The sequence below is a fragment of the Leopardus geoffroyi genome, chromosome X (assembly GCF_018350155.1).
Source record: "Leopardus geoffroyi isolate Oge1 chromosome X, O.geoffroyi_Oge1_pat1.0, whole genome shotgun sequence".
NCBI lineage: Eukaryota > Metazoa > Chordata > Mammalia > Carnivora > Felidae > Leopardus > Leopardus geoffroyi.
This window is the reverse complement of record NC_059343.1, coordinates 17,723,044-17,749,652: the sequence shown is the minus strand read 5'-3', so window position 1 is coordinate 17,749,652 and position 26,609 is coordinate 17,723,044. Positions and strand designations below refer to the sequence as shown.

General features: G+C 34.1%; 1 protein-coding gene across 6 annotated transcripts in view; it reads right to left on the bottom strand.

Moving 5' to 3' along the window:
* Positions 1-26,609, bottom strand: part of CNKSR2 (connector enhancer of kinase suppressor of Ras 2) — a 298,383-nt gene that overhangs the window by 150,447 nt on the left and 121,327 nt on the right. For 5 of the 6 annotated variants that reach the window (XM_045472191.1, XM_045472189.1, XM_045472193.1 and 2 more), the window contains exon 5: positions 16,451-16,492. The exons of the other annotated variant lie outside the window; for it this stretch is intronic. In XM_045472191.1, the coding sequence (XP_045328147.1) occupies positions 16,451-16,492 (42 nt within the window). The remainder of the gene's footprint in view (positions 1-16,450; positions 16,493-26,609) is intronic. 6 annotated transcript variants of the gene reach the window in all.

Below are 26,609 nucleotides of genomic sequence, written 5' to 3'. Positions count from 1 at the left end.
TAAGTGAATGACGCTTGGAGTAAACTTTCCTCAAATATGCTAGCCCTTAGAAACTTCAGACTCTCACTGTGCTTACTGGAACCAGGTGTCCATCATTTGGTTTCTTCTTCTTATTATTATTTACCTTTATTGTAGGAAGAGCTATTATTTTTCAGCAGTCAAGGTGTCATTTTCTGTCCATTTCCAACATGTTACATTTGTTCTGTGACCACTACATTACTCAATTGTAAGGGAGACAGTTCTCTCTGTCTGGTCAAGATAATAATGACTCTCTTCTTAGTTGCTACACTCTTTGTACATGGCCCGTGGCCTCTCATTCTGCACTGGGTTCAGCTTCCTCATACCAAACAAACTGCCAAACTAAATTTCCCTTGTAATTTCACTCCTTTTTGCATCTACTTCTCAAGGCTGCACTTTTATTGCAGCTATCAGCCTCCAAAGTGAGACATTAGCTGGTAAGATACCAATAACCATGGAAAGAACATGGGCTTGATATAAAGATAGATGTGGGCGATCATCACAGTGCCAGTTACTTGCTGTGTAACTGTGAGCAAGTTATTTTATATCCTTGAGGCTCAATTTCCTCATGTAGAAAATGGGGTGATAAAAATTGCTCTATATGACAAATCAGGTTAAGGTATAAAGAAAGAGCGTAATATGGCTCCAATCCAAACAAGACACTATATAAATGTTTATTTTTCCCCTGTTGCTTTCTCTACCCTCAGAGGGCTTAATCTACTCATGAGATGAATAATCTCATTATTTTTCATTACATGGCCGTGTTGACCATTTTACAATGACCAGTGATCACACTGCATGGCCATAATGGGAGAGTTCACATCTCTTTACTATTTCTGATGTTCAAATCTCAATGCTCAGATACAATGAAGGTATTTACCCCGAAAAGCTGCTAAGCATAGTGCCAAGAGGAATACCACTTCTTAGAAATTGGGAATTCTACAGGGCCTGATGTATTTGACCTGTGCAATTGAATAGGGGGCTGTACTTAGCATTATGCTCTGCTGTTGAGGTCTTGGAATTCTCCATTGTTCTTGAACAAGGGACTTGACATTTTCATTTTGTACTAGATCTCACATGTTTGTAGCACATCTTGGTACCCTAGTTGTGTGTGTGTGTGAGCGTTTTAATTCCTCTTGAAAATATTCATCAGCAGCCATGGGGGAAAGGACAGAATGGCAGTACTCAACATACAAAAACTGGCTGCATTTCAAATTGTTGATGTTTACAGGAAAGAAAACACTTTTGGGCAGATTTAAATCTTTTAGCTATTCCTTTCCTCCCATGTATGGCCACATTTTCATTCTTATTTTCTCTTTATCTCAAGAGGGTGATAAATATTGTTAATCCTTAAGCATTTCTAAATAGGATACTTGGATTGCATGATAATCTAAAGAAGATATAATCTAAATCAGTACTAAATCAGTATACTAAAAAGAAACCTTTGTTGTTTCTACAAATTGAATTATTTTAAAAGTCCAATGCATAAATAAATAGGAAAGTAATGGACATATTTAAATGGCTCAACATGTGTACATGACAACGTTCAGGGCCTCATACGACACACTGGTAATGAGCAATAGCAGCTCTCCAATTCAGGTACTGGAAGCACTTAGAAGTGGGGTAGAAGAAGGAAAGGCAGAAATACTAGACTGTAGACATGTTTACAAAAAAGAAAATACCAATTAAATCCACCGTATTAAGTTGCAAATCATTTTCTCAGATTCCTCTTCTTGAGTAATTTTGTTTGCCAAATACTTGCTATGTGCAAGGTCTGCTGGAATACAAAAGATGAGTAAAACAATGACTTTACCAGAAAAGCCATCAGGATTTAACAGATTAAAGATCTCGAAAAAAAATAATAAAAAGACTTAGAAAAGAAACTCCACTAGAACCTTGCTGCCTGTTTTAGAGATAATGTACTAGAACCTTTATATTATAGTATTTGGCACTTGACTTAATAAGCCAATTAGAAGGGGTATAAAGCCTGGTTTTATATGCTAATTCTACACTCATTACTGCATCATACATCAAGCCACTGCAGGAAACCACATTAAAAGTACTAGGCAAAGTTACAGGGAAGTTATTTGACACATTCTTATAAAAAGCAAATTTGCTCATTCAGTAAAATCACGAGATATTATGTTGTTAACATTTTAAAACACAGCATTATCTACTGTTACCTAATTTCTAGAAAAAGAAAATTATAAGATAGCAAGAAAAATACATCTTCTATTATTATAAGTGAACATCAATATTACAGATCACCTATAGCATATCTGGCACAATGCTAAATAGATGACCTTTGAATGACATGGGTTTGAACCGTGTGGGCCCACTTATACACAGAATTTTTATAGTACAGTCCTGTAAATGTATTCTCTCTTCCTTAGGATTTCCTTAATGACATGTTCTTTTCTCTAGCTTAATTTATTATAAGAATATACTATAAATACATAAAACATACAAAGTATGTGTTAATCAACTGTCTTATAGGTAAGGCTTCTTGTCAACAGTAGGCTATTAAGTAGTTAAGGTTTTGTGGAGTCAAAAGTTATACATGGATTTTTTTTAACTGCATAGCAGTTTGGTGCATTGTTCAAGGGTCAATTATACTTCATATTCATTATCTCATTTATCCTTATAACAACTTCCTGAAGTAGATATTATTATAGCCAGCATAGCAGAGGAGAAAGCAAGGCTAAATAAACAGATCAAGGTCCATTGCCTTGGAAGAAAAAGGACTTGAATTCTTCATCGTTATGCTTAACATCTCTCATTTCAATCCCTAAGTTGGAACTTGTTTTGATCAATTTCTTTTTATATTGCTTAATCCTATGTCTGTATGAAATGGATGTTATATAGTATGTTTAAACTATATACTATAATGAAATACAAGGCAATTCTGCAAACATTCTTGCAATCTAGAATGCCATTTAGATAAGGAATAGTAGATCTGAGAGTGTGAAAGACACAGCTCTCTGGGAAAATGTAAAGCCATATTTGCAGCAGCAGAACAACTCTATCCTAGCTAGAAGATGACTTGGTAACCACCTGTATTAAGGGGATTCTTCTGGTATTTCTGCAATATTCATACCAAAGACTTTTTAATTCTATTTATCTTTAGTTCTAAAAACAGAAAGAAAATTTGAACCTAAAATTAAACCTAGTAAATAATATGCCTTTAATAAAGTTAAAGGGAAACTTAAGATAGCAATGAATGTTATAACTGACCTCGTGGATTCTGTTATGAGCTACCCATGATGGTAACAAAAAACAGTGACTAAATAGCAGGTGACAGGGCTAGCTAGGACTTAAGAACCTTTTAAAACAAAAGAGGGTCATGGGCTAGAAGTAATGGTACTGTGAATTTTTTCTCTCCAACTGTTCATATTAATTTCAACTATGAATTAATAGAGCATGTTCTCAGAGTGAAATGGGAAGTTTTCATATTCCATTCTATATACATCTTATATTACATACATTTGCATACACACACACACACATCTGGTTCACCCAAATCTAAAAGTTCAAAATGGAAAAAACACCTGAACACAGCAGGTTTAGTATAAAATTAATGGTTTTAAAATAGTTGTAAAAGCAACATTTTAGTCACTGTGGAGATTGAAAAAACAGCACCCTTACATTAACATATTAACTAATAACAACATATTATTTCATTATCACTGAATTTATCAAATAGTTTTTAGATTACTATGTAAAGTTTCAGTGATTATGTTTTACAAAGGGAACACAAAAAGTATTCTAAGTACAAACAATAGTGAAAACCTAAGGGAAAGGAAAGAAGTCTTTCCTATATTAGTTACCATCAGAACATACTCAGACATGATTGAGCTACTTTAAGTATTTTTATTTGTTTTTCTAGATAAGTGAAGTGCTGGAGTCAGTTATTCTGAATGTATTGGAGGAAATGAATGGAACTATCTTTAGGTTAAAAAATCAGAAATTCATTTCAATTAAGAAAGAACTTCAGGCTCATAAGCTGAACAAGAGATTCTACCACCCCCCAAAAAAGATTTTACAAACGGACATTTCTAGAAACTTTTCAGGTATATACATATATACAAGGGACAAGAATATAAAACAAAGATAAAATGAGGAAACAACAAACAGATGTGTATACATTTTAAAATAGCAACATTGATGTAAAAGCTACAATTTAAGAATAGCTTAAATGATTCAGGTTTATTATCAATAAAATGGAAAATAGTAGCAAAAGTTTTATTTTTTATGAACTTTTTATTTTATTTATTTTGAGACATAGAGAGACCACGAGCAGGGGAGGAGCAGAGAGAGAGGAAGAGAGAGAATCCCAAGCAGGTTTCACACTGTTAGCACTGAGCCCAGTGAGGGACTCGATTTCAGGAACCATGAGATCATGCCTGAGCTGAAATTAAAAGTCAGATGCTTAACTGACTGAGCCACCCAGGTGCCCCAACAAAAGTTTTATTTTGATAGTGTATACACAGTAAAAGTATTAATATAACTGATATTTCAATTAAAATAGTCTGGAGGACAGAACACGTTTTTACTTTGGTTTGTCTATTAGTATAATTCAGTATTACAAATCATGTAATCCTGTGACAATTTAGGATGACATCTGCATTGTATTTTGTGAATGGGAGGTTTTGTTTTTACAAAATACTATACACTTATTCTAATATTAATAGTGAGAACTCTAAATGATATAAGCCTCATTCAGAAGTATTCTTAGTATCTTAATACTTCCTATATCTCTGTTGAGCTAACAATTTTGTAGTTCTAATTATGATGGCTCCCTAATAAGATACAAGGAGTAAAGAATCAGAGGTAACTTTGAAAGAGTAAAATCCACAAACAGAATTTAAATTGGTATTCAAAAGCATTATTCTATGTAAATATTCCCCAACCCAGGAAGAATTTCTTGCTCATATGAGTAAACAGAATTGAAGGAGAAACAATCTTTTAACCCTAAAAAACAAATAGAATGAAATTTCAATTTAACCCAATATAAAAAATCATATCTATATACAGTGAAGATTAAGAGTTTCAAATAGCTTCAGAATACAACTGTAGGAGCAAATAAATAAAGGTTTTATGAACTTTGTTCCACCAAGGCCTAGAAAGCTCTGCAATTCCTTTAGGTTTCAAATTCTGATGGTGGGGAGAAAAACACAACAAAACAACTAACAGAATGAAAAGAAACCACCACCACTCTTCATACAGCCATTCATTCATTCAACAATCACTGAGTATCTGCTAATGATTCAAATGCCCACTATTACATTCAAGGATTTCACAACCTGGTGTTTCAGGTAATCTATTTGGCTTTGTCCTTAACGTCACTTACATTAAACATGTTGTCCTTGTGTTCCTGATAATGGAAAAGAGGCAATAACACTTTAAAACAACCATCATTCACGAATGATGAGGCTATGAAGGATGAGGTCAGTACCAAACAGTGAGAGAACATCAGTGCCAAATGTGTACCTGCTTTGATGAGCAAGAAGTGGACCCATGACACTTCCAAATTATTTCCAACTGCATCTCTGAAGCATCCTGGTCTGAATTAAAGTTGACACAAGACGCTCCACTCTCTGGTTTCTGACAGGAAAACAGTCAGCTGGAAACCAGTATTTAATCTAGGAAAATCTCCATTATATTTGCCTGCTCTCTCAGGGGTGAGAAATAGAGCCAGACAAGCTTGCAGTGGGTCCCCAGATAGTTGAGAGAACACTCATTAGGGTGAAAATTTCCAGGCTCAAAATTAACAAGGGTCTGGACATGCTAGTGGCTCAACTAAGAAGTGGGTTATTAGGAAGAGGATGCCCTTTTACTTTAGAGTCAAATAGCAAGACTGAAGGAGTTCATTATAATTAAATGAACTGCTGGAAAATCCAGGCACTGTGTGTGTGTGTGTGTGTGTGTGTGTGTGTGTGTGTGTGTGTATGTGTGTGTGTGTGTGTGTGTGTGTGTGTGTGTGTGTGTGTGTATGTGTGTATATATATATACATACACACACACACACATACACATATGGTATAGGTATACATACACACACATATACATACAGAGAGAGAGAGAGAGAGAGAGAGAGAGTTAGTTTATGGGCAAATATTGAAAAATAGCAGAGACCTGGAGGGTAATGTCTTCACTTACAGCTGAGAAATTCAAAATTGCCATATGTGGGTTTTTTTGGAGGAAAGAACTAATTGTACTGTGCCAGTTATGACTTTACTGGCTCTCAGTTCCAAATTCACCCTTCAGTGCTTGCTCTGTGATAATGGCTGGGACTTGTCAAGAATTTCTGCTTTACACCAAGCATTATGTTAAGCTTTTATCAGTAGAGGGCACTAAAGAAATGTGACCAGGGGAACGAGGCTTCTCTTTCAGGTTCCCTTGTGCTGCATTTTTGCTTGGTCTTGTTACTGCTGCATGGTCCATCAGTGATGGATGTGTGTGACAACACCCAGTGGTTCCATGATCATGCAGTCCCTCAGTGAACTCAAAGTCTCAGCCTGGGCTCAGTGACCATCATCCTGGGGCCCTCTCAGCCTCATACCCACAGCAGCACTCCACTCTATGAGTCTCCTACCAGCAACAGTTGCCTATATCTTAGAAGGCTGTCTCTTGCTTGCCTGGAAACTGTGGACCAGCTCTGGCTTAGGCAACCCTCTGGCTCTAATGAGTTCTGATCCACCTCAGCCTGGTGGGAGGGTGTTTGCCTATCAGCTGTCCTTCATTGTATATACCACCCTCCTTCATTCTAGGGAATGTTTTACAGTGTCTAATTATGTAGATTAAGCTTCTGTTGTTTAAGTTATAGTTTGATTTCTGCCTCCAGACTGATCCCATTGCCTTGATGAAGAAATCTTGATATTTACAGTGACTGTAACTGTAGTTAAAAAAAATTCATAGTGTCAAAAACATCCATAGTGTCTTTGATCACAAAAAGAATGGGCTCAGATGAAGATAGCCCTTCAATTTATCACTTCATGTGACCATACTGTTTTCTACTGATTTTCTGAATTATCACCAAAGAATTATGGCATTTAGATCTTACTCCTATAACCCAACTTAATGAGAAAGGCTAACTTAGTTTCTTCACAGCTAGTAAGTGCCAGAATGAGGTCAGTCAGGACACCAAATCTCTTTAACTCTCAAATTGATACTCTTTCTACTACATTACTCTTGTTTCACTTGACTCCTCAACAAAAACAAATATTCTCTGAGAACAAGGATTGCACACCCAGTCTGCGTAAGCATTTTATAATGTATAATGGGATCAGCAAATGTAATGTTAGCAAGAACAACCATATAAATATACTGATGTACAGGGGCGCCTGGGTGGCGCAGTCGGTTAAGCGTCCGACTTCAGCCAGGTCACGATCTCGCGGTCCGTGAGTTCGAGCCCCGCGTCGGGCTCTGGGCTGATGGCTCAGAGCCTGGAGCCTGTTTCCGATTCTGTGTCTCCCTCTCTCTCTGCCCCTCCCCCGTTCATGCTCTGTCTCTCTCTGTCCCCAAAATAAATAAACGTTGAAAAAAATTTAAATATACTGATGTACATACTGTCTATGCAGATCATAATAAAACATATTAAAAACAGATTATCTTAATTTTTTATGTATGGCCACATTCCCTTTAGTGTATACACATATTTTCTTTTTGTTTCAGAAAACACAAAGATTTTTTTTACCTCCATGATATTCTATCTGATTTCTTCTTTCCTCCTTAAAACACTGACTGTGGAAGTTACAGTTAAAATAATTTATAAGGCAATTAACCATCAAAATGTCAAAACCTGAAGATAATCTAATAGAACACTCAAGAAATCAATGCCTATTTCAGTAACAGTGTTAGCATGTATCTTCAGGGTGACCACAAAAATGACAGTGAAGGGGGCCAAGACAGAAGCGTCACATTAACTGTGACAACAAAGAAATATCTTAATTCTTTTCATCTATAAAACTGTTAGAATTCATGTTTTAATGAGATGGCTCAAAATTTGCATGTCCAAATGCTACCATTATAACCAAAATGTCAACCATGCAACAAAACAAAACAAAACAAAACAAAACAAAACAAAACAAAAACCCCTCCATTTGCAATGGCTCCAAACCACAGCTTTAAGAGAAGAGTCTAGCTATAATTGCCAAAGCTGCCTTTTCAAAGCATTAGGGACCTTTTGAAAACCAATGTAAAATTATTTTTATGGTGTCATTTGAGTGCCACTATTTTCAAGAAATCTCTAAATTTAAAATATTAATATCATTTTTATTTTATTATAGGGCATGCTGCTACCTGGTACCTATATCCTCAAGGTTTGACACAATCAGAAGAAAGCTATGCTTACAAAAATGATATGACATAGATAGTGGGGAAAAATCTCAAATGAGCTCTTTATTTTCCCCTCCAAGCTCTTCCCTTGGATCTGTTGCTTCCGCGTAGTTTTAGCCATTTCAAGACTAGATATCAGAGAAGGCATAATACTTTCAGTCCAGATGGAGTTTAGGAGTGAAGAACTCATACATGCAAAGACAGAAAAAAATTACACAGAATGTTTATGAAATAAAACAATTAGTTAACATGCCAAAATAAGCCTAATTCATAATCAAACCTAAATTAGTAAAGAAAAAAAATAGCTTAGAGGGAAAAGAGAAAAGAGAGAAGAGAGCATTCATGAGAATTTCCTTCCTATAAACTGTAAAGTACTGTATAACAAAAAGATAATCTTAACACTAACATAATAAAGTAGGCATTCACTGTGTTTATTCTTCCCATTATTTTTATGAAAGCAATAGGGGATAAAATGCCACTACAAAGCAAGTGCCATACACAAGACCACACAGTTGGTCAATGTAAAAGGTGCATTTGAGCTCAGTATAATCTGATTTAAACAATGTAACTTAATGATCTTGCCTGGTCTGAGATTTCCATGAGTTTATCAAAGTTGGCAAGTGTTCCAGGCTCATCAGCGAGAGCAGCAGGGCTATGACAAGCACAGTTTAAGTCTGCTGAAGCACAGCGTCTAAAATAGCTTCCCAGGAGTGCTCCTCTCTCCACATTCAAAGACTGTAGTGAAAGGTGGGAGTGAGGAGAAAGTAGGGTACGGAACTCAAGAGAACTCCAGATTCCTTATAACTGATTTACTGTGTACAAAACAAGCATCTGTGCAGAGCAAAAACAGATGAGATGGGCTGCAACCTATCAGAGAATGTGTAATCAGGGCCAAGGTCTAACTGAGAGGGAAATACCAGATCAACAGAGGGGAAATACCTTACTGCTTATCATTAGACAACAATCACATAGATACATAGTGCACATATGATCTGCATTTCCTTTCTGTCCTTTATGGCTGCACTGTGTCATCAGTTCCATTATACTTAATGACAAATTAAAGGAAACCCAAGTTGTCATTTCCTTTTGCTCCTTCTCACGTTTCATATTAACAGACATCTCCATATACCACTGCAACCAACCAACCAACTTTTTTCTAACAAGTCTTTTGGTCTTCAGAGTCTACTGCTTTTGAATTTTAAGCATTAAAAAAATCCTATTTCAAAGATAAAAACAGTGAACATCAAGAAATCTAGCAGGTGTATCATAAAATTATCCATTTAAAACTATCAGAATTATGAATATAATAGAATATATACTTGTATAATTTTCCACTATAAAAGCAATGCAAACTAATTGAATAAAATTGGGAAGATATTTGAAATTAAAAAAAATCAGCTGTTACCTTACCAAGCAAACACAATAATATTCATATAGAATATTTTTTTCAAAGTTTCAACAGTGATGATTTGTTATGTTTATAATATTTTTAATCTGGTTTTTACTTAACATTATTATTTAGAATCTTACTTTTAACTTTGGAACATATTTTATGTCTATTTATAAATATCACTTATTCCTAACTTATATAATCAGATACAATTTGAAACAGTAACTATGAATAATAAATATTTCATCCTGTAATTGCACCATAATTTACTGAAGCATCACCCTATTATTTTCTGTTTTTCACTATTATACATAATGCTACTCTAAATACTTTCTGTTGTATTTTATAATTTATTTTAGACCAGATTCCCAAGACAGTTTAGGAATATAGACTCTAGAGCCAGGCTGCTTGAGTTAAATCCTACCTTAAATCCTTTCCATCTGAGTCACTTTGGGAAAGTCAACTAACCTCTTTATGCTTTAGTTTCCTCATGTGTAAAATGGACATGATGGTATTAATACGTATTTTCCAAGGTTGTTATGAGGACCAAATGATTAGCTTATATTTAGCACTTGAAATAGTACCTACAGCATACTATAAATACTACAAAAATATTAGCATTAATGTTTTTGAGTCTTGAAATTGCCTAAAACTTAAAAAGGTTTAATGAGTGCACATGCTTAGCAGTAAGGTACGTCCATTCAATTTCATTAGATTTTTGCCAGCATTTGACTATTTTTAGTCTGTATTTGTGTGTGTGTATTTGTGTTTATTAATTGATAGGTGAAAGTTTGAATTTCATTACTGTGTTACAGGGATTCCTTGTTTTCTGAGGAAAACTGCCACTGGAAAGTAATGGTAGTCTTTGTGATTTAATTTAGGGATGCTGAGCTTGTCTCTTTAAGAAATATATAAATGCAATGATATTTGCATTATCTTTCTGATTTATCCAATGATATTTATCTATTTGATTTATTTAACAACCCTCATTTAAAAAACAGCACTCATATATTTTTTTATTCTTCACTTTCTGGACAGATTCAATGTTTGTGCTTCCCCCTAAATTCTTATGTTGAAACCTAACCCCTACTGTGATGGTTTTTGGGAGTGGAGCCTTTTTGAGAGGTGACTAGGTCCATAAGGGCAGAGCCCTCTTAAATTGGATTAATGTCCTTATAAGAGATCCCAGAGGACTCCCTGACCCCTTCCATCAATGTGAAGACCCTCTATAAATCAGGAAACAGGCTCTCACTAGACACCGAATCTGCAGGTGCCCTTATCTTGGACTGCCCAGCCTGCAGAAATATGAGAAAGGTGTGTTGTTTAAGCCCCCCAGACTAGGGTATTTTTGTTATAGTAGTGTGAATGGACTAAGACACCATAGCATTTGGTTTTGTTCCTCGTCTCCAGCCCTTTGCTACCACAAGTTTCCTATTCTAGAATTTGAAACTTTTGCTTCATTTATTTAGTAAACTTACTCAAATCAGTTTTTCAACAAGGTACTTTAGTGACCTTGCTGATCTGGAAGTATCTTTTTGTTGCTCTCACACATGAATGATAATTTAGGTATAAACATTTTGGGGCATTACTTTTCTTATGGATTTTCAATCAGACCACAAAAAGAAAAAAAAAGGAATCCAAGTTAGCAAGGAAGAAGTCAAACTTTCACTCTTCAGATGACATGATACTTTATGGGGAAAACCCGAAAGACTTCCCCCCCAAAAATGCTAGAACCGATACATGAATTCAGCAAAGGAGTAGGGTATAAAATCAACATACAGAAACTGGTTACATTTCTATACACCAATAATGAAACAGCAGAAAGAGAGATCAAAGAATTGATCCCATTTACAATAGGACCCCAAACCATAAAATACCTAGGAATAAACATAACCACAGAGGTAAATGATCTGTATGCTGAAAACTATAGCAAGCTTATGAAAGAAATTGAAGAAGACACAAACAAAATGGAAAAAACATTCCATGCACATGGATCGGAAGAACAAATATTGCTACAATGTAGATACTACACAAAGCAATCTACACATTCAATGCAATGCCTATCAAAATAACACCAGCATTCTTCACAGAGCTAGAACAAACAGTTCTAAAATTTGTATGGAACCAGAAAAGACCCCAAATAGCCAAAGTAATGTTGAAAAAGAAAACCAAAGCTGGAGGCATCACAGTTTGGGACTTCAAGCTGTATTACAAAGCTGTAATCATCAAGACAGCATGGTATTGGCACAAAAACAGATATATAGATCAATGGAACAGAATACAGAACCCAGAAATGGACCCACAAACATATGGCTATCTCATCTTCGACAAAGCAGGAAAGAATATCCAATGGAATAAAGACAGTCTCTTCAGCAAACGGTGCTGGAAAAACTGGACAGCGACATGCAGAAAAATGAACCTTGACCACTTTCTTACACCATACACAAAAATAAACTCAAAATGGATGAAAGACCTGAATGTGGGACAGGAAATGATCAAAATCCTAGAGGAGAAAACAGGAAGCAAACTCTTTGACCTAGGTTGCAGCAACTTCTTGATGTGTCTCCAGAGGCAAGGGAAACAAAAGTAAACACAAACCTTTGGGACCTCATCAAGATAAAAAGCTTCTGCACTACAAAGCAAACAATCAACAAAACTAAAAGGCAACCAACAGAATGGGAGATGATATTTGCAAATGACATATCAGATAAAGGGTTAGTATCCAAAATCTATAAAGAACTTATCAATCTCAGCACCCAAAAACAAAATAATCCAGTGAAGAAATGGGCAAAAGACATAAACAGACACTTCTCCAAAGAAGACATCCAGATGGTTAATGGACACATGAAAAGATGCTCAACATCACTCATCATCAGGGAAATACAATCAAAACCACAAGGAGATACCATCTCAAACCTATCAGAACGGCTAAAATTAAAAACTCAGGAAACAACAGATGTTGGTGAGGATGCGGGGAAAGGGGAACACTTTTGCACTGCTGGTGGGAATGCAAACTGGCACAGCCACTCTGGAAAACAGTAAGGAGTTTCCTCAAAAAATTAAAAATAGAACTACCCTACGACCCAGCAATTGCACTAGTAGGTATTTTCCCAAAGGATACAAAAATGCTGATTTGTTTACAGCACCACTATTGACAATAGCCAGATTATGGAAAGAGCCCAATGTCCATCCACTGACAAATAGATAAAGAAGATGTGGTATCTCTGTGTGTGTGTGTACACACCCAGACACACCCAGACACACACACACACACACACACACACACACACACACACACAGTGGAATATTACTTGGTGACGAAAAAGAATGAAATCTTACCATTTGCAGTATCGTGGATGGAACTACAATACATTACACTAAGTGAAATAAGTCAGATAAATATTTATGATTTCACTCATATGTAGAATTTAAGAAACAAAACATATGAACACAGAGGAAGGGAAGGAAAATTAAGATACAAACAGAGATGGAGGCAAACCATAAGAGACTCTTAAATACAGAGAACAAACTAAGGGTTGCTGGAGGAGTGTTGGGTGGGGGGATGGGCTAAATGGGTGACATGCATTAAAGAGGACACTTGTTAGGGTAAGCACCAGGTGTTATATTAAGTGATGAATCACTAAATTCCACTCCTGAAACCATTATTATACTATATGTTAACTACCTTGGACTTAAATAAAAAATAATATAAAGTAAACAGAAAAAAACAATTTGTGGATTTTGTTTCATTGTCTTCTGGAAGTTATGGTTTCAGAGTAGACATTTGAATATAACATAAGTTTAATTTCTTTGAAGTGAAGCTTCTCATGTATCTCTTCTTACTAGTTAAACGTAGTTGCTTCTTGACATAGAAACTGTAATATATTAACAGAAAATATCTTGAAATCATGATCTTTCCAATTCACTTTCTTAATTTGTTGAGAAATTCAATTTTCCCAATTTGTATTCCTAAATTATTCTATTATATCCTTAATTATTTCCTATTGTTTTCTTCTTTAGAAACTAATAATTAGTTGAAGGTGGGCTAACCATAATCTATCCTCTATAGCCATTATTTTCTCTCATTTTTTGTCTTTTTATTAATTTACTAATAATCTGAGCAATAAAAAAGTTTATTTTGTGTCTTACTGTTTCAATTTTCTGTAATAATTAATATGCTTTTTACTGCTTTCAGCATGGTTTAATTTCTATTTCCATGTTCTCAGTTTTAAAGACTTTTTTTAGTTTATTTTGTGTTCAGTTTATAGTGGCCTTACTTTCTTTATAGTATGGTATTCTATTTTAATGCAAACAGTATTCTTTTGATTCTTACTGAGATCATTAAATAGATGTTCTTAATAAACTTATTTCATGGAAAAAGATTTTCTTCTGACATATGAGGGACAGTTCCCCTTCTCCTTCCCATTCTTTTTCTTCACTCATCCCTAAATAAAGATCTATTTCAGGAAAAGATACACCTCACAACTTTTCTATCTCAGTTTGCGCAGCTGTTGAAGAATAGTCTGATACTTGTGTTGCCTATGTAACTCCCAAGATAGAGCAGATTTTCATAAATGATAAGTTATCCTTCCTCTTTATAAATGCCTCCCCTAGCCTCCAGACAAAATACAGATATAGGGAATGGGTCTGGGCTGAGACAGTTGATGTTCTAGTCCCTATTTCAAGTTACTGTAATCTCTACTCATTTGTATGAGCACTCTGACTCAAGTCTCATAGGAACAAGGAGAACATTCAGAGTCAGTAACAATTTGATTCTAAACAAGTTATATCAAAACTCAGGCTTTTTATTTTCTGGTACACATAAAAAAGAAAAAGGGAAAATAAAAAAAAACATAAATAAATATTGGAAAGAAGGTAATGAGACTATAAACAATTGTACTTAGAAGAAATTAATATTCTCATTTTACATATTAAGAACAAAGTCACCTACAAATATCTAATCATTATGTTATATACCTGAAACTAATATAATGTTATGTGTAAATCAACAATAAAAATTTTTTAATGGTTAAAATTTACCTTAAAAATATCAAAGACAAACTACTTGACTAAGGTCACTGAGATACAAACTGTTAGAATTAGGGTGCAGGGATGCATGGGTGGCTCAGGTCATGATCTCACAGTTCTTGAGTTCAAGCCCCATGTCCAGCTCTGTGCTGACAGCTCAGAGCCTGGAGCCTGCTTTGGATTCTGTGTGTGTCTCTCTCTCTGCCCTTCCTCCACTTGCACTCTGTTTCTCCTTCTCTCTCAAAAATAAACATTAAAAAATTTAAAAAAAAGAATTAGGGTTCAGACAGTCCTTTAGACTTAACATGATTTCCTCTACATTACAGGAAATCTGGAAAGATACTTTATGAATATTTTGTTTTCAAGAAAGTATTCTAGCATCATATATACCAAGTGGTATAGTATACTATTTTATTATTTTTAAAAAAGAATTCTTATTGTGAGAAAAGTAGCACACAAGAATATAACCTTCTACTAAAGGCTAGCCCATCTTTACATTAAAAGGCTAGGAAGGGAGAAGTGGAAAGAGACAAATACCATGTGATTTCACTCATATGTGGAATTTAAGAAACCAAACAAACAGCAAAGGGGAAAGAAGAGAGAGAGGCAAACCATGAAACAGAGTCTTAACTACACAGAACAAACTGATGGTTACCAGAGGGGAGGGGTGAGGGGGATGGGTGAAATAGGTGATGGGGATTAAGAAGTGCACTTGTGATGAGCAGCGGGTGATGTGTGGAAGTGTTGAATCACTATTTTTTAATACCTGAAACTAATACTACACTGTATGCTAACTACTGGAATTCAAAAAAAAACCTTAAAACAATGTTAACAAAAATAAATAAATAAATAAAAGAATAGGAGAACTGTAAAAAAAAAAAAAAGAAAGAAAATACAAGTGCTTTCTGAGCTGAACTATTTGGTTAATGCCATCCACAGTCTCAATCATCGTCAAACAGGATCTTTAAATTGTCACTAGCTTGAATGCAAAATTGACAAAGTAAATATATAGCATTCATTTCTAAACTTCTTTAATGTTACTTATGTTGTCACTCATTTCTAACAGAGGTGAAGAAGTTATCAGGACAGATGAGCATCAACCAAGATACGGATTTACAAAGAAAAGCAGTAAACTGTTCATTAACAAAAAAGGAGATACTTTTCTATAAAAGTATAGTGTATTCATACTCTGTTTCTAGTAATATCTACAAAATGATTAACTGATTCAACAAATATTGCCAAATTAAAATTTGGAAGGAGGTTTGGGGAGTATAGAATCTGATCAAAGGCAAATTGATTATTTTATTAATTATTTCACCCAAATGATGATAGGTTGTTTACCCCATTATACAACCAAATACTTTTCTCTGATATCTTTCTCAAATGAATGGTAAAAATTTCTGACTTCAAGTTCTCTTTTTTTCTAGATTCTTCATTCCAACCTTTCTACATACTACAATCTCAAAATTTTTATATTATATGATATTTTCCTATTAGGATACAAAAGAAAGATTTTAACTAATATAACCTGTTCTTTTATACTTTTTATGTTCTTTTGTAGTTTTCCTATAAAATATACAGGTCTCATTTTTTATAGGCTATAGTTTTTTATTTAATTACTAGTTAAACAAAGAACCATTTTCTAATGAAGATGAAAATAAACCCAAATAAACTTACCACATGAAGAATTTTATTTTCTGTTTCATACACAGTACAATCCTTTAAAAAAAGAAACATATACATTAGTTTTCAAAACAAATCAAGCATTCCTTTTAAAATACTTTCTTAGGAAATGTACAACAATTTGAAAAAATCTTGACAATTCAAGCAAAACCAGCAATAAGAATGTGAATAAAATCTGGAAAGCTATATACCAAAATATTCATAGTGGTTAGCTCTGATGGTCAGTTACACAGATATTCTTATATTTGCTTAACTATATTTTCTAATTTTACACAGAATACAATACAGAATAATATACATCAGAAAAAATATTGTAACCATTTTCTATCTAAACTTTTACATCTGATAAATACATTTCATTGAAATATTTCCAACATTTCAAATACTAATTTATTATAGATTGGAACATTAGGAAAAATACTAATATTTACTTCTATAGTCGTATCTTAATCTCAAAAATGCTTTTATATTTTCAATTATTTCCAGCTATTAAATATCCTTAATATTATAAAATTGGTACATATCAAGTTCATAGTTCTTAACATAAATCTGAATCCTTGAAATTGTAAAAAAAATTATTTTAAAAAATCACCACTGTTTTTTTACCTGCAATCGCTAGACTTACAATGAGCAAACATATAGCAAAGTGATCTTTGCTTAGAAACTTCTGTTTCTATGGCTTAGTTTCCTGAAGAAATTCATAAAATGGGCATGACATTAGTAGTAACACAATAAGGGTGTTGTGAGGATTAAGTGAGAAGATGGATGAATGGCTTAGCACAGTATCTGGCATACAGTGATAAATACATTTTAACTATGAATTACTGTTGTTCTGTGTCTTTATTTTTAAAATGTAAACTAATTACCTTTACTTCAAAATAGAAAGTTAACTAATTATTATTTGGCTATCTAATTTTGAAAAAATATCCATGTTTCACAGTACTGCATATTTTAAGGAATGACAGCCCATTTCATCTCTTTCCCTGAATTTAATTTTAACAAAAAGGAATACTGTTGAACATAGTTTTTGATAATGCCATTTCACCACAATACCTTGTCAGAAGTAGTACATATTCTTATCAGGCGTAAAAGTTTTAAGGTTAAATATAGGTCTGATTCATTTCATAGACTAAATGAAATACTTAAGGATTGGGTCTTGCAATTCTGCAGGGCTTCTGTGCCAAAGAAGAAGTCTGTTACAAATATAGCCATATCTATGTCTTTACAAATTAAGTATGAATTATGTGTACAGAGGAAGAAAGGTATAGATAAAGCATTTATGTTGGTAAAGTGCACCGTACTTACATCAGAATTTGGAAGACTGCAATTTTATAGAATTAATTTCAGACACAATTACATTGGTAAGAGATGAGTTGGGAAAAGTTGGAAAGTTGCCCAGTTTCCCCAAACTGCCTCTACAGCTTGCTTCAGCTATAATGGATACAAGTTTGATTATTTACCTACCTTCCCAGAAACAGAGAATATGATTAAATGTTCAAACTTCAAAGGAATTTTCCTCAAGGAAAAAAGTAAATATGATCTAAATGTATATCCTGCCAGTGATCACACAGCAATAATCACACAGAGAATAACTATTTCAAGTTCTTTAAAATATAATACTTTACTTGCATATCCCTAGTATGACATAACAAAAGAACTATTAAACAAAATCTTACACTATTGGCAGCAATCATACTGTTGGTTAGTTATTGTTAGTCTGTTATTGTTTTGCTGAAACTACTCCATTTCATAGGATAAAGCAAATGAACAATTATGTGATACTACTATCATTCTATCATTTTTGGTGTCCTAAGTAATTTTAGCATGAGACAAAGCAGATACATATATAAGAAGGTCAGTAAAACCTAGAGTCTCTTAATGCATCATGTACACATGATGTGTGTATGTATTTCTTAGGCCCACTGAAAAGACATAACTGAGTAATAAATAAACTCCTCACAGTTAGTGATTTTCAAATACTATTTCTTGGGGCTTTGGTTAAGGAAAATGGTGGGTTCCAGGTCTGAGATATGAATGTTTAAGATGAGCCTGGATTATACTGTGACACACATAGAAAGAAGCTATCAAACTATACAAGGATTGTTTGTGTCAGTAGGACTCAGAAGTCAACATGAAGAGATTTTCACTGGCCAAAGATGGAGCAATTTGGGAATCTAAAAAAATAATAGTTGCAATAGATGGAAACAGTAAACTAAATATTAGTTTTATTTATATGTATTAATACATTTGATACAAAATTAAAAAATCACTTATTAGCTTTACAAAGTCCTTTTTAAATTTTATTTTGAGAGAGAGAGTGTGTGTGTGTGCATAAGTAGGGGAGGGGCAGAGACAGAGGAAGACAGAATCCTAAGCAGGCTCGGTGTTGTCAGTGCAGAGCCTGATGCGGGGCTTGATCCCATTAACCATGAAAACATAGTCTGAGCCGAAATCAAGGGTTGGTTAAACATCTGACTTTGGCTCAGGTCATGATCTCACGGTTTGTGGGTTCAAGCCCTGTGTCGGGATCTCTGCTGGCAGCTCAGAGCCTGGAGCCTGATTCAGATTCTGTATCTTCCTCTCTCTCTGCCCCTCCCCTGCTCACGCTCAGTCTCTCTCTCTCTCTCTCTCAAAAATAAACATTAAATATATAAAGTACATCCAAATATATTTACTAATACTTGTGTAATACTGAATATATTAAGCAAATTGGACAATGCATAATAGATGTACTTTTCCTCTTGTTTCGGCAAATATTAATCAACTGTCTTCATGATACAGAGATAAATAAAACATGTCCCCTGACTTAGCAAAGCACAGTTTAAAGAGACAGGCATTCACATAAGTAAGTTAAAATATGTAGAATTCCAAAGTCTTCATGAAGTTTGTTTCAATAACTTTATAAGTATAAATGCGACAAAAATATACAAATCCACATGTGAAAGGTCAATTATTTAAAATTTTAAAATATTGACATATTTCTCATTAAAATGCAAAGTGACCACTGTGTTGTGCTATACATTGCTCAAGTCAAATTTCAAACTTTGCAGAATTTTTCATCAGCTGCTGCTCCTCAGTGACTAAAAGAAATACATCTATAATCTAAGCTTTAAGATTATTCAAAGAATGAAGTACTGATCCATACGTGATAATTCTGACATGACTCCAAAAGACAAAGTCTAAAAGAGATACATCAAGTGACTGAGGTGGCCAAGGTTTTACATCAGTCGAAAAAACTGTCACAAATATTAAAATTAAAAACTATTTGAAATAAACAATACTAAAGGACTATAAAATAAATTGAAATAATTAAATTTGCAAAGGATGTGTGTGTTACATTTATAGCATATTCACACATGTGAACCTATTAAAGCTTAAATCTGTACTAACATATTTGGGACACTCACAATTACTATAATAAAGGCAGGATCATAGGGCTGGGCAAGCAGAAGAGAAAACAACTAGCTCTGCCTTAAAAAGAAATTAATAAAGGCAGCTTTAATTGGGTTTTGGAAAAAGTATGTTTTTGGGCAAAGAAAATAAAGACATTACTGCAAAAGCAATAAAACTGCACTCAAACCCTGTTAAACTACTGCAGTAATTTTCAGATTTTACTCTGTATACATGTAACAATCACTTGGAAAGTGGGTTAAAATGCATATTCCCAGGTTCAGCCCCAGATATACAGATAGGGTAGACCTGGAGTGGGGGTCCTAGCATGATTTTGATAAAGATGGTACTGTGAAAAACAATCTATTTTACGGGAAATACTGTGATAGAAGAATGCCAAACCAAAAATGATCAAAAATATAAAATCTGTAAGACAGTAGACTGATTTAAAAATAGTATCTGCTGGCTCATTCCAATTTTCAATTCCTCAGAGCTTTGTGCTTTTGTTACACATTCCCCCAATTTATTGGTTGGTTTCTCTTTTTTCCCTCCTATTAAACTTATTTCTTTCTTTAATCACTTACTACTCTGAATAACTGCTTCTACTTGTTTATATCTCTGCCTTCTTTCAGCCAGACTGGCCTGTTCATTACTGAAAGCCAAAGGTTTTCACAAAGGCTGGACACAGCATAATAAAAACAAAACAGAACAATACAAAAAAAGTATATATTAGCCTGCTATTTTATATTAGGGAGAAGAATAGAAACTAAATGACTGTGTTTTATTTAGTTAAGCTATCATGTTAAGGAGTTCATTTTATCATGCTAAGTATTTAAATAGCCCTAGGTACCTTAGGGGATTAATTTTATTAATAAGTTATTTTATTTCCATCCAGATGTGAATTTAAAATATTTGCTTCTCAAGTATGGTTTTATTAACACTTAGGGCCAAATATTTTCCCAAAAGATCATACCCCACGTTTTACAAAGAAAATAGCACTGAATATGGAGAAATCCACATTTTTAACAACCTATTCATGCTAAGGAAAGGTACACCTTTGACGTTCTACTTATTTTTAGGTTAGGATTAAATTTAGATTTTCAAACCTGGATTTAGAGCTATGCCACTATATACTCCCAGGAATTCTCTTCAGAAGCTCATGCTGTCTTTTACTATGCATGCAAAATGACACTTGCAATTTCTTCTTTATCCTTTTATATATAATGCATCTACAAACCATGTGATGCACATTTAAATGCATCAAATTCCTAACAAGACAATATTCATAAAAATGAGTGTTTATTCAGTTTTCATCATTTTTTCTTTTTGAAAAGTATAAGTGTGCAAAGAAACTGTCTCCCACAGATGAGCTATGTGCTCACACAGGATCATAATCAGTTATAGTTTTTGTGAAACAGTGATGTAATTGCCATACTGAGAAAAATACAAAGAAACACTTCTATCCTGTATGCTATCACTGATACTCCATACTTTGTCAACAATTTTAAGCAACCTGGGGTCAAGATGTTCAGTAAAAGTAATATTTCTCATCAACTGTGTAGTAGAGTCATAGGAACAGTTCACAGGTTATTAATACTGAATACATAAAGCAAGAGAGTGAAGGGAAATAGTGTATGTCTCAAATGCTGTATATAATTATATTTCACAAAACTTTGGAACTATAAATGCCATAAATTTTCATATGTCTCTTTTTGGTATATTATAGTATACTTGTACAAATAATTTAAGAATATTGTTTTGCTTGCATGTAGTATTTAAATGATTCATCTATGCAAAATTTTAATAATGGTACCGTCATACCAAATACTTCACATATTCTACTGCTAAGCTATCAAAATGTCTTCAATGCTTAAGTAACTAATTCATGAGTTACTGTTACTTTTATTCATTCACTCATTCATTTACTCAAGTCACAATTCCATTCACCAAAAAAGGGTATTTTTTGCACATCTTCTAAATGCAATTCACTATCAGGCACTATTAAGGTGATCAAAGATAAATTGGTCCTTGGCCATCATCACTTAATTACTTAGTGGAGAAAACATTCAAATAATAATATAAGGTACATGACAAATGCTAACAGAAGATCCCATAAAAAAGGAGATACATTCTAACTTGTTCACTCTGGAATGACCTTCTAGAGGAGATATTTTACTGACTTTAAATAGCTTTTAAATCTGTAAATTTATTAGGGGTTCACAGGGAAAGACCATTTCACTTTGTGCAAACATGATTAACAAGGCATAATCAGAAGTAAGCATGCCAGGCTATAGCATAAGATATGTGGAATGAATGCGACAGGAAAGAAAGCCTAGAAAATAACATGAGGTCATATTGTGGAGAGCTACCAATGCTAACCTGGAGAAATTTTGTTTTGAAGGGAATAAGATTTTTATTATTCTGTAATAATTTATTTTGAAGTCCCATTCCACCAGGATTGCACTTAACTTGATCAACTGATAATTTCTTGTGATTTTATTTTGGGAGGGGCTGAAGTCAGGGTAGCTGACTTCATAGCCATAGTGCCATGGCTGGTGTTAAAGAGCAATGATAAAATGGTGAGTGAGTGTATCAGGGTAGGGGGTGGAGAAGTGAAGTCCAAACTCTCTGGTCTAGCTAACAACTCTAATAGGTATCTCTTCTTATTCATTTTCTAATAGTTCTTTTTCCATTCCCGTGGAGGAAACTTTCACGTCATGTCTCAGATAAGGAATCTCTGCAAAGCTGTGTATCTTCCTAAATATACCAAGTAGACATTTCATCTCTAGGGAAGATGGAGGAGTATGTACTTTACTCTGATACAAGGAAGCGCTCAAAGATGTCTGAGCATGGGAACTATGTGATCAAATACATGTTTTATGAAAACAATGGGGAAGAAATTGTGGATTTGGAAGGGAAAAAAAAAAACTGAAGGCAGCAAGATCAGTTGGAATGTTCTTTCAATAGAAAATATAATATATAATCAAAGCTTGAATGGAGCTTATGATGGTGGAAGGGGAGATGAGGAGAGGTGGATGTCATACATGTATGTAGCCAGGAATGAGAATTGGGTGACTGATACATTAGACACAGAGAATAATGTGGAGAGGAAAGTTAAACATTACTCCAGGGGTTCAAACCTGAGCAAATGGATGAATGGCCGAGTAGAGATGGTAGAAGAAAATTTAAGGAGAATAAAATAATTATATTTGGGGCATGTGAAATTAGAAGTGGCTGAAAGGTCATTTTATACAAAGTTGTCCAGTAAGCAAGTAAAAAGCTGATTTGGATCTAAAATAGAGTCAGATCTGGGAGTATTTACACTGAAGTGATAGTTAAAGGTACAAGAAAACAACAACAAATCCATTAAAAAAGAAAATGTATAGTGAGAAGATAACTGAAGACTGCTCAGACAATGCTAGTATTTAGGAGCAATAAGGAAGGGTTAGTTGCATAGCCAGGAGTAAATGGAGAAAGTGATGTTACAGAGACATATTTATTAAAACTTACAGTGATAATAGAATTATCCTAATTATGTTCTATGTCTGTGCTGCCTAAAATTTAGTGGTTTCTAGGCATATGTGGCTATTGAGCAATTAAAATGTGCAAAGGAGAAAGTGGATTTGTAATTTTATTTAGTTTTAATTAATTTATATTTCAATTGCCACATGCAGTTAGTGGTCATCATGCTAGTCAGAAGGTCAGATCTGGAGAAATATACTATGGTCCATCCAACAGTTACAAAATGGGAAGCCATTTAACAAGAATTTCAATCAAATAACAATAAAAGCAATATCTGAAAAGAAAAACATGCAGAAATTTAGTTCCCAGTTATTGACCAGATGATTCGCTTTCTTTTCCCTTTTGCAAGAGCAGATTCCAGTCTATTGTGACATTTACAGTAGCAGCATAGTATCATGAAAGCAATTCTCTTTGTAGGATGATACACAGAATAGAGCTATTGAAAGGAATTCAAAGTAGTCATCACCTAGCTTTGTGGACATAGGGAAGCAGTGCTAGGGATAAAAGATTTGCAATGGATGGAAGATGAAAGTCCAAACTAAATTTGGATTCATCAAAGACCAAAAGCTGACTGGGTGCTCTGAGTGAAAAGAATATCCATAGTGAATAGAGAGTCACTGGTCTTCTTAAATGTGTTTTCAAAATGCTACTGTTTAATTTCAGAGCTATAAATGTCCTTGGCAAACAAGGTAGACAGAAGCATAATCATCCCACAAGTACATCCCTGGCAAACCCTTCAACATTTTACTGGCTTAATGACCACAAACTTGTTGGAACAGTCTTCTTGCTGTTGTTTTGGTAATGAGAAGAGGAGAATTCATGAAGGATGGTATCTATTGAAATTTTAAAATGACCCATTTTGAAAAGAATTGGCTAAGATTTTCATTAGGTCAAATAAGGTATTGAGTTGTAACATAAAAAGAGCAATAAGCAAGGGATGGGAGGAGAATGTGAGTGGGTATGACCTTAGAGGTTGTCTATAGTCTTTCTGTCAGTGAACATAGCCATATTCTTCTGCACCTTGCACCATAGTGCTCTTCAAAATTCTGCTCCAGTTCTGCCCCAAGAGGTCATCTAAAATGAAGCCCCATCTGGCTTTAATTATTCTAGCCTTTCACTTGACAATGAAATACTACTGTCCCAATAGTTGAATGGGTGTAGAAACTAATCTTTTAGCATTCAGGGCCTTGGAAATGCAGGCAGAAGTAAGGCTGTTGTTTCAGCATCCAAATGGCTCTTTAACAAATCCAAAAACCACCGAGGCTTGCAAAGATTCAAGTGTCAAAAGGAATAAAAAGTAAAAATGTCAAGTCAAGGTATAAATGACCAGAAAACTCATTAGGGTTAGACTGTGATCCCTGTAACTTTAATCACTTTGTTTTGACAACCTGAAAAGGCAGTGAGCTAATCCCTATCCTGAGCTAAGTTTGTTTATTCTGCATGTCTTGAGTCAAGACCCAAATATTTTTGAAAGGCCTATCTGATAACTACTAACTGTACATTTTTTAATGTTTCCACCAGTTATTTATTTGTTAGTCTTAGTCTCTCCCATTAGACTGTCAGGAAAGGAACTGTCTCCTTAATTTGTGAAGGTGTTCTGTACACTCTATAAAGATTGTCTGAATTTATCAGTTATGAATACTTTATTCCATTGATTATCTATTTTCACATTCCATAATACACATTTCACATTGGCTCTACAGATTAAATACACAAGTGAAACATTTAAAGCCATTTTTTCAAAAACAGAGTTTCTAATTGCCAAACTAGCACAGTACATTTAGTTTCTTTACACTCTCATTTTGTACAAAAATAGACTGAGTTTCAGTTTCAAAATAATTTTAAATATGAGTTTAGTTTTAAACATTAATCTACATGATCTCAGCAGATATTTTCAACAAAAATAGATTTTCTCTGCATACAGACTCATATTATGTAAAAGATATCAAGAATTTATATTCATACAATAAAGCTAACATTTTGTTGTAATAAAAAGCTAAAATAGGTTTCAGATGTTCAAGTTACTTACTATAATGACCATCTAATATATCACAAGGGAAAGAAAATCTATAGGGTCTAAATGACAAGAGACAATTTTTCCCCCATGACAAATTCAACTAAGGAGTTCAAGCAAAGTTAAATACCATGCCTCATCATAAATGAAAATATAAATTAAACGTTAATTCATCAGTTCAATATCATCCACTTCGCTGCCAGGAAATAAATGGAAATTATGGTATATTTGAAACAAATTCCAAGTATTAATTTTAAAAGTTCCTTAGCCTACATACTTTTGTCCATTTTATCTATTTACATTGAATTTACTTGGACAAAATGAAAGCATTTCTTTTCATTATATGCAACATCTGACAAAATAACATTTGTACTCAGGCACTCAATAAATATTTTTAGATCACTGATGATAATAAATTATTTAAATCCTAATGAATACTAAATTGCCCAAGCAACAGTACCAGCCCACATCTAGGCTTAGTTTTGTATATACTCAAAAGTCATTATCATAAATAATCAGTATCCATTTAGGGTTCCTGGTAGTAGCACTGCGTGATTTATAAAGAAAATTTTATGCTTTGGAAAACCAAAAGGTCTTCCCCTCCCACCACTATTGCAGTAGAATACAGTTAAATTACTAAGAGACAAACCAATGCATATAAACACACCACTGAGGAGAGAAGAAACTCTTCAAACTCAACCTTTACTAAGATATTTTTTGGGATCTTTAAAAATTTTTTCCACATAATTTAATTTTATTGTGCTTTCCTTATGTTCACATAAAAAAGATTACTCTCCTTAAAATTCTAGTATAATGCTATCCTGGAATTCTTTATAGATTCATTACTGTGTCAGATTTGTATTATGATTTCTAAATATACATTCCATTTTTTTTAAAGAAAAAAATAAACATCCTGGAGCCACCGAAGTCAGCCATGGCTATATGACTTACTTTGTCTAATGAAATGCAAGCAGAAGTGATGTGTCCCATTGGCATGCAGAAACATTAAGAACTAGTGCATAGTTCACCATGCTCTCTTTCCTTTCTGCTGTGATGACCAGCAGTGTTCAAGAAGAGGCTACTCTGGGCTTTGAAGTGAAGAGGATGTGGAGTAGAGCTATAGTAACCCAGAATGGACATGGAGCATGAGCACTGGTCATGAATGATACTAAAAGCACAAATATTTCCAGGTTGTTGATTATTGCAGCATAATCTAGCTTAACTTGA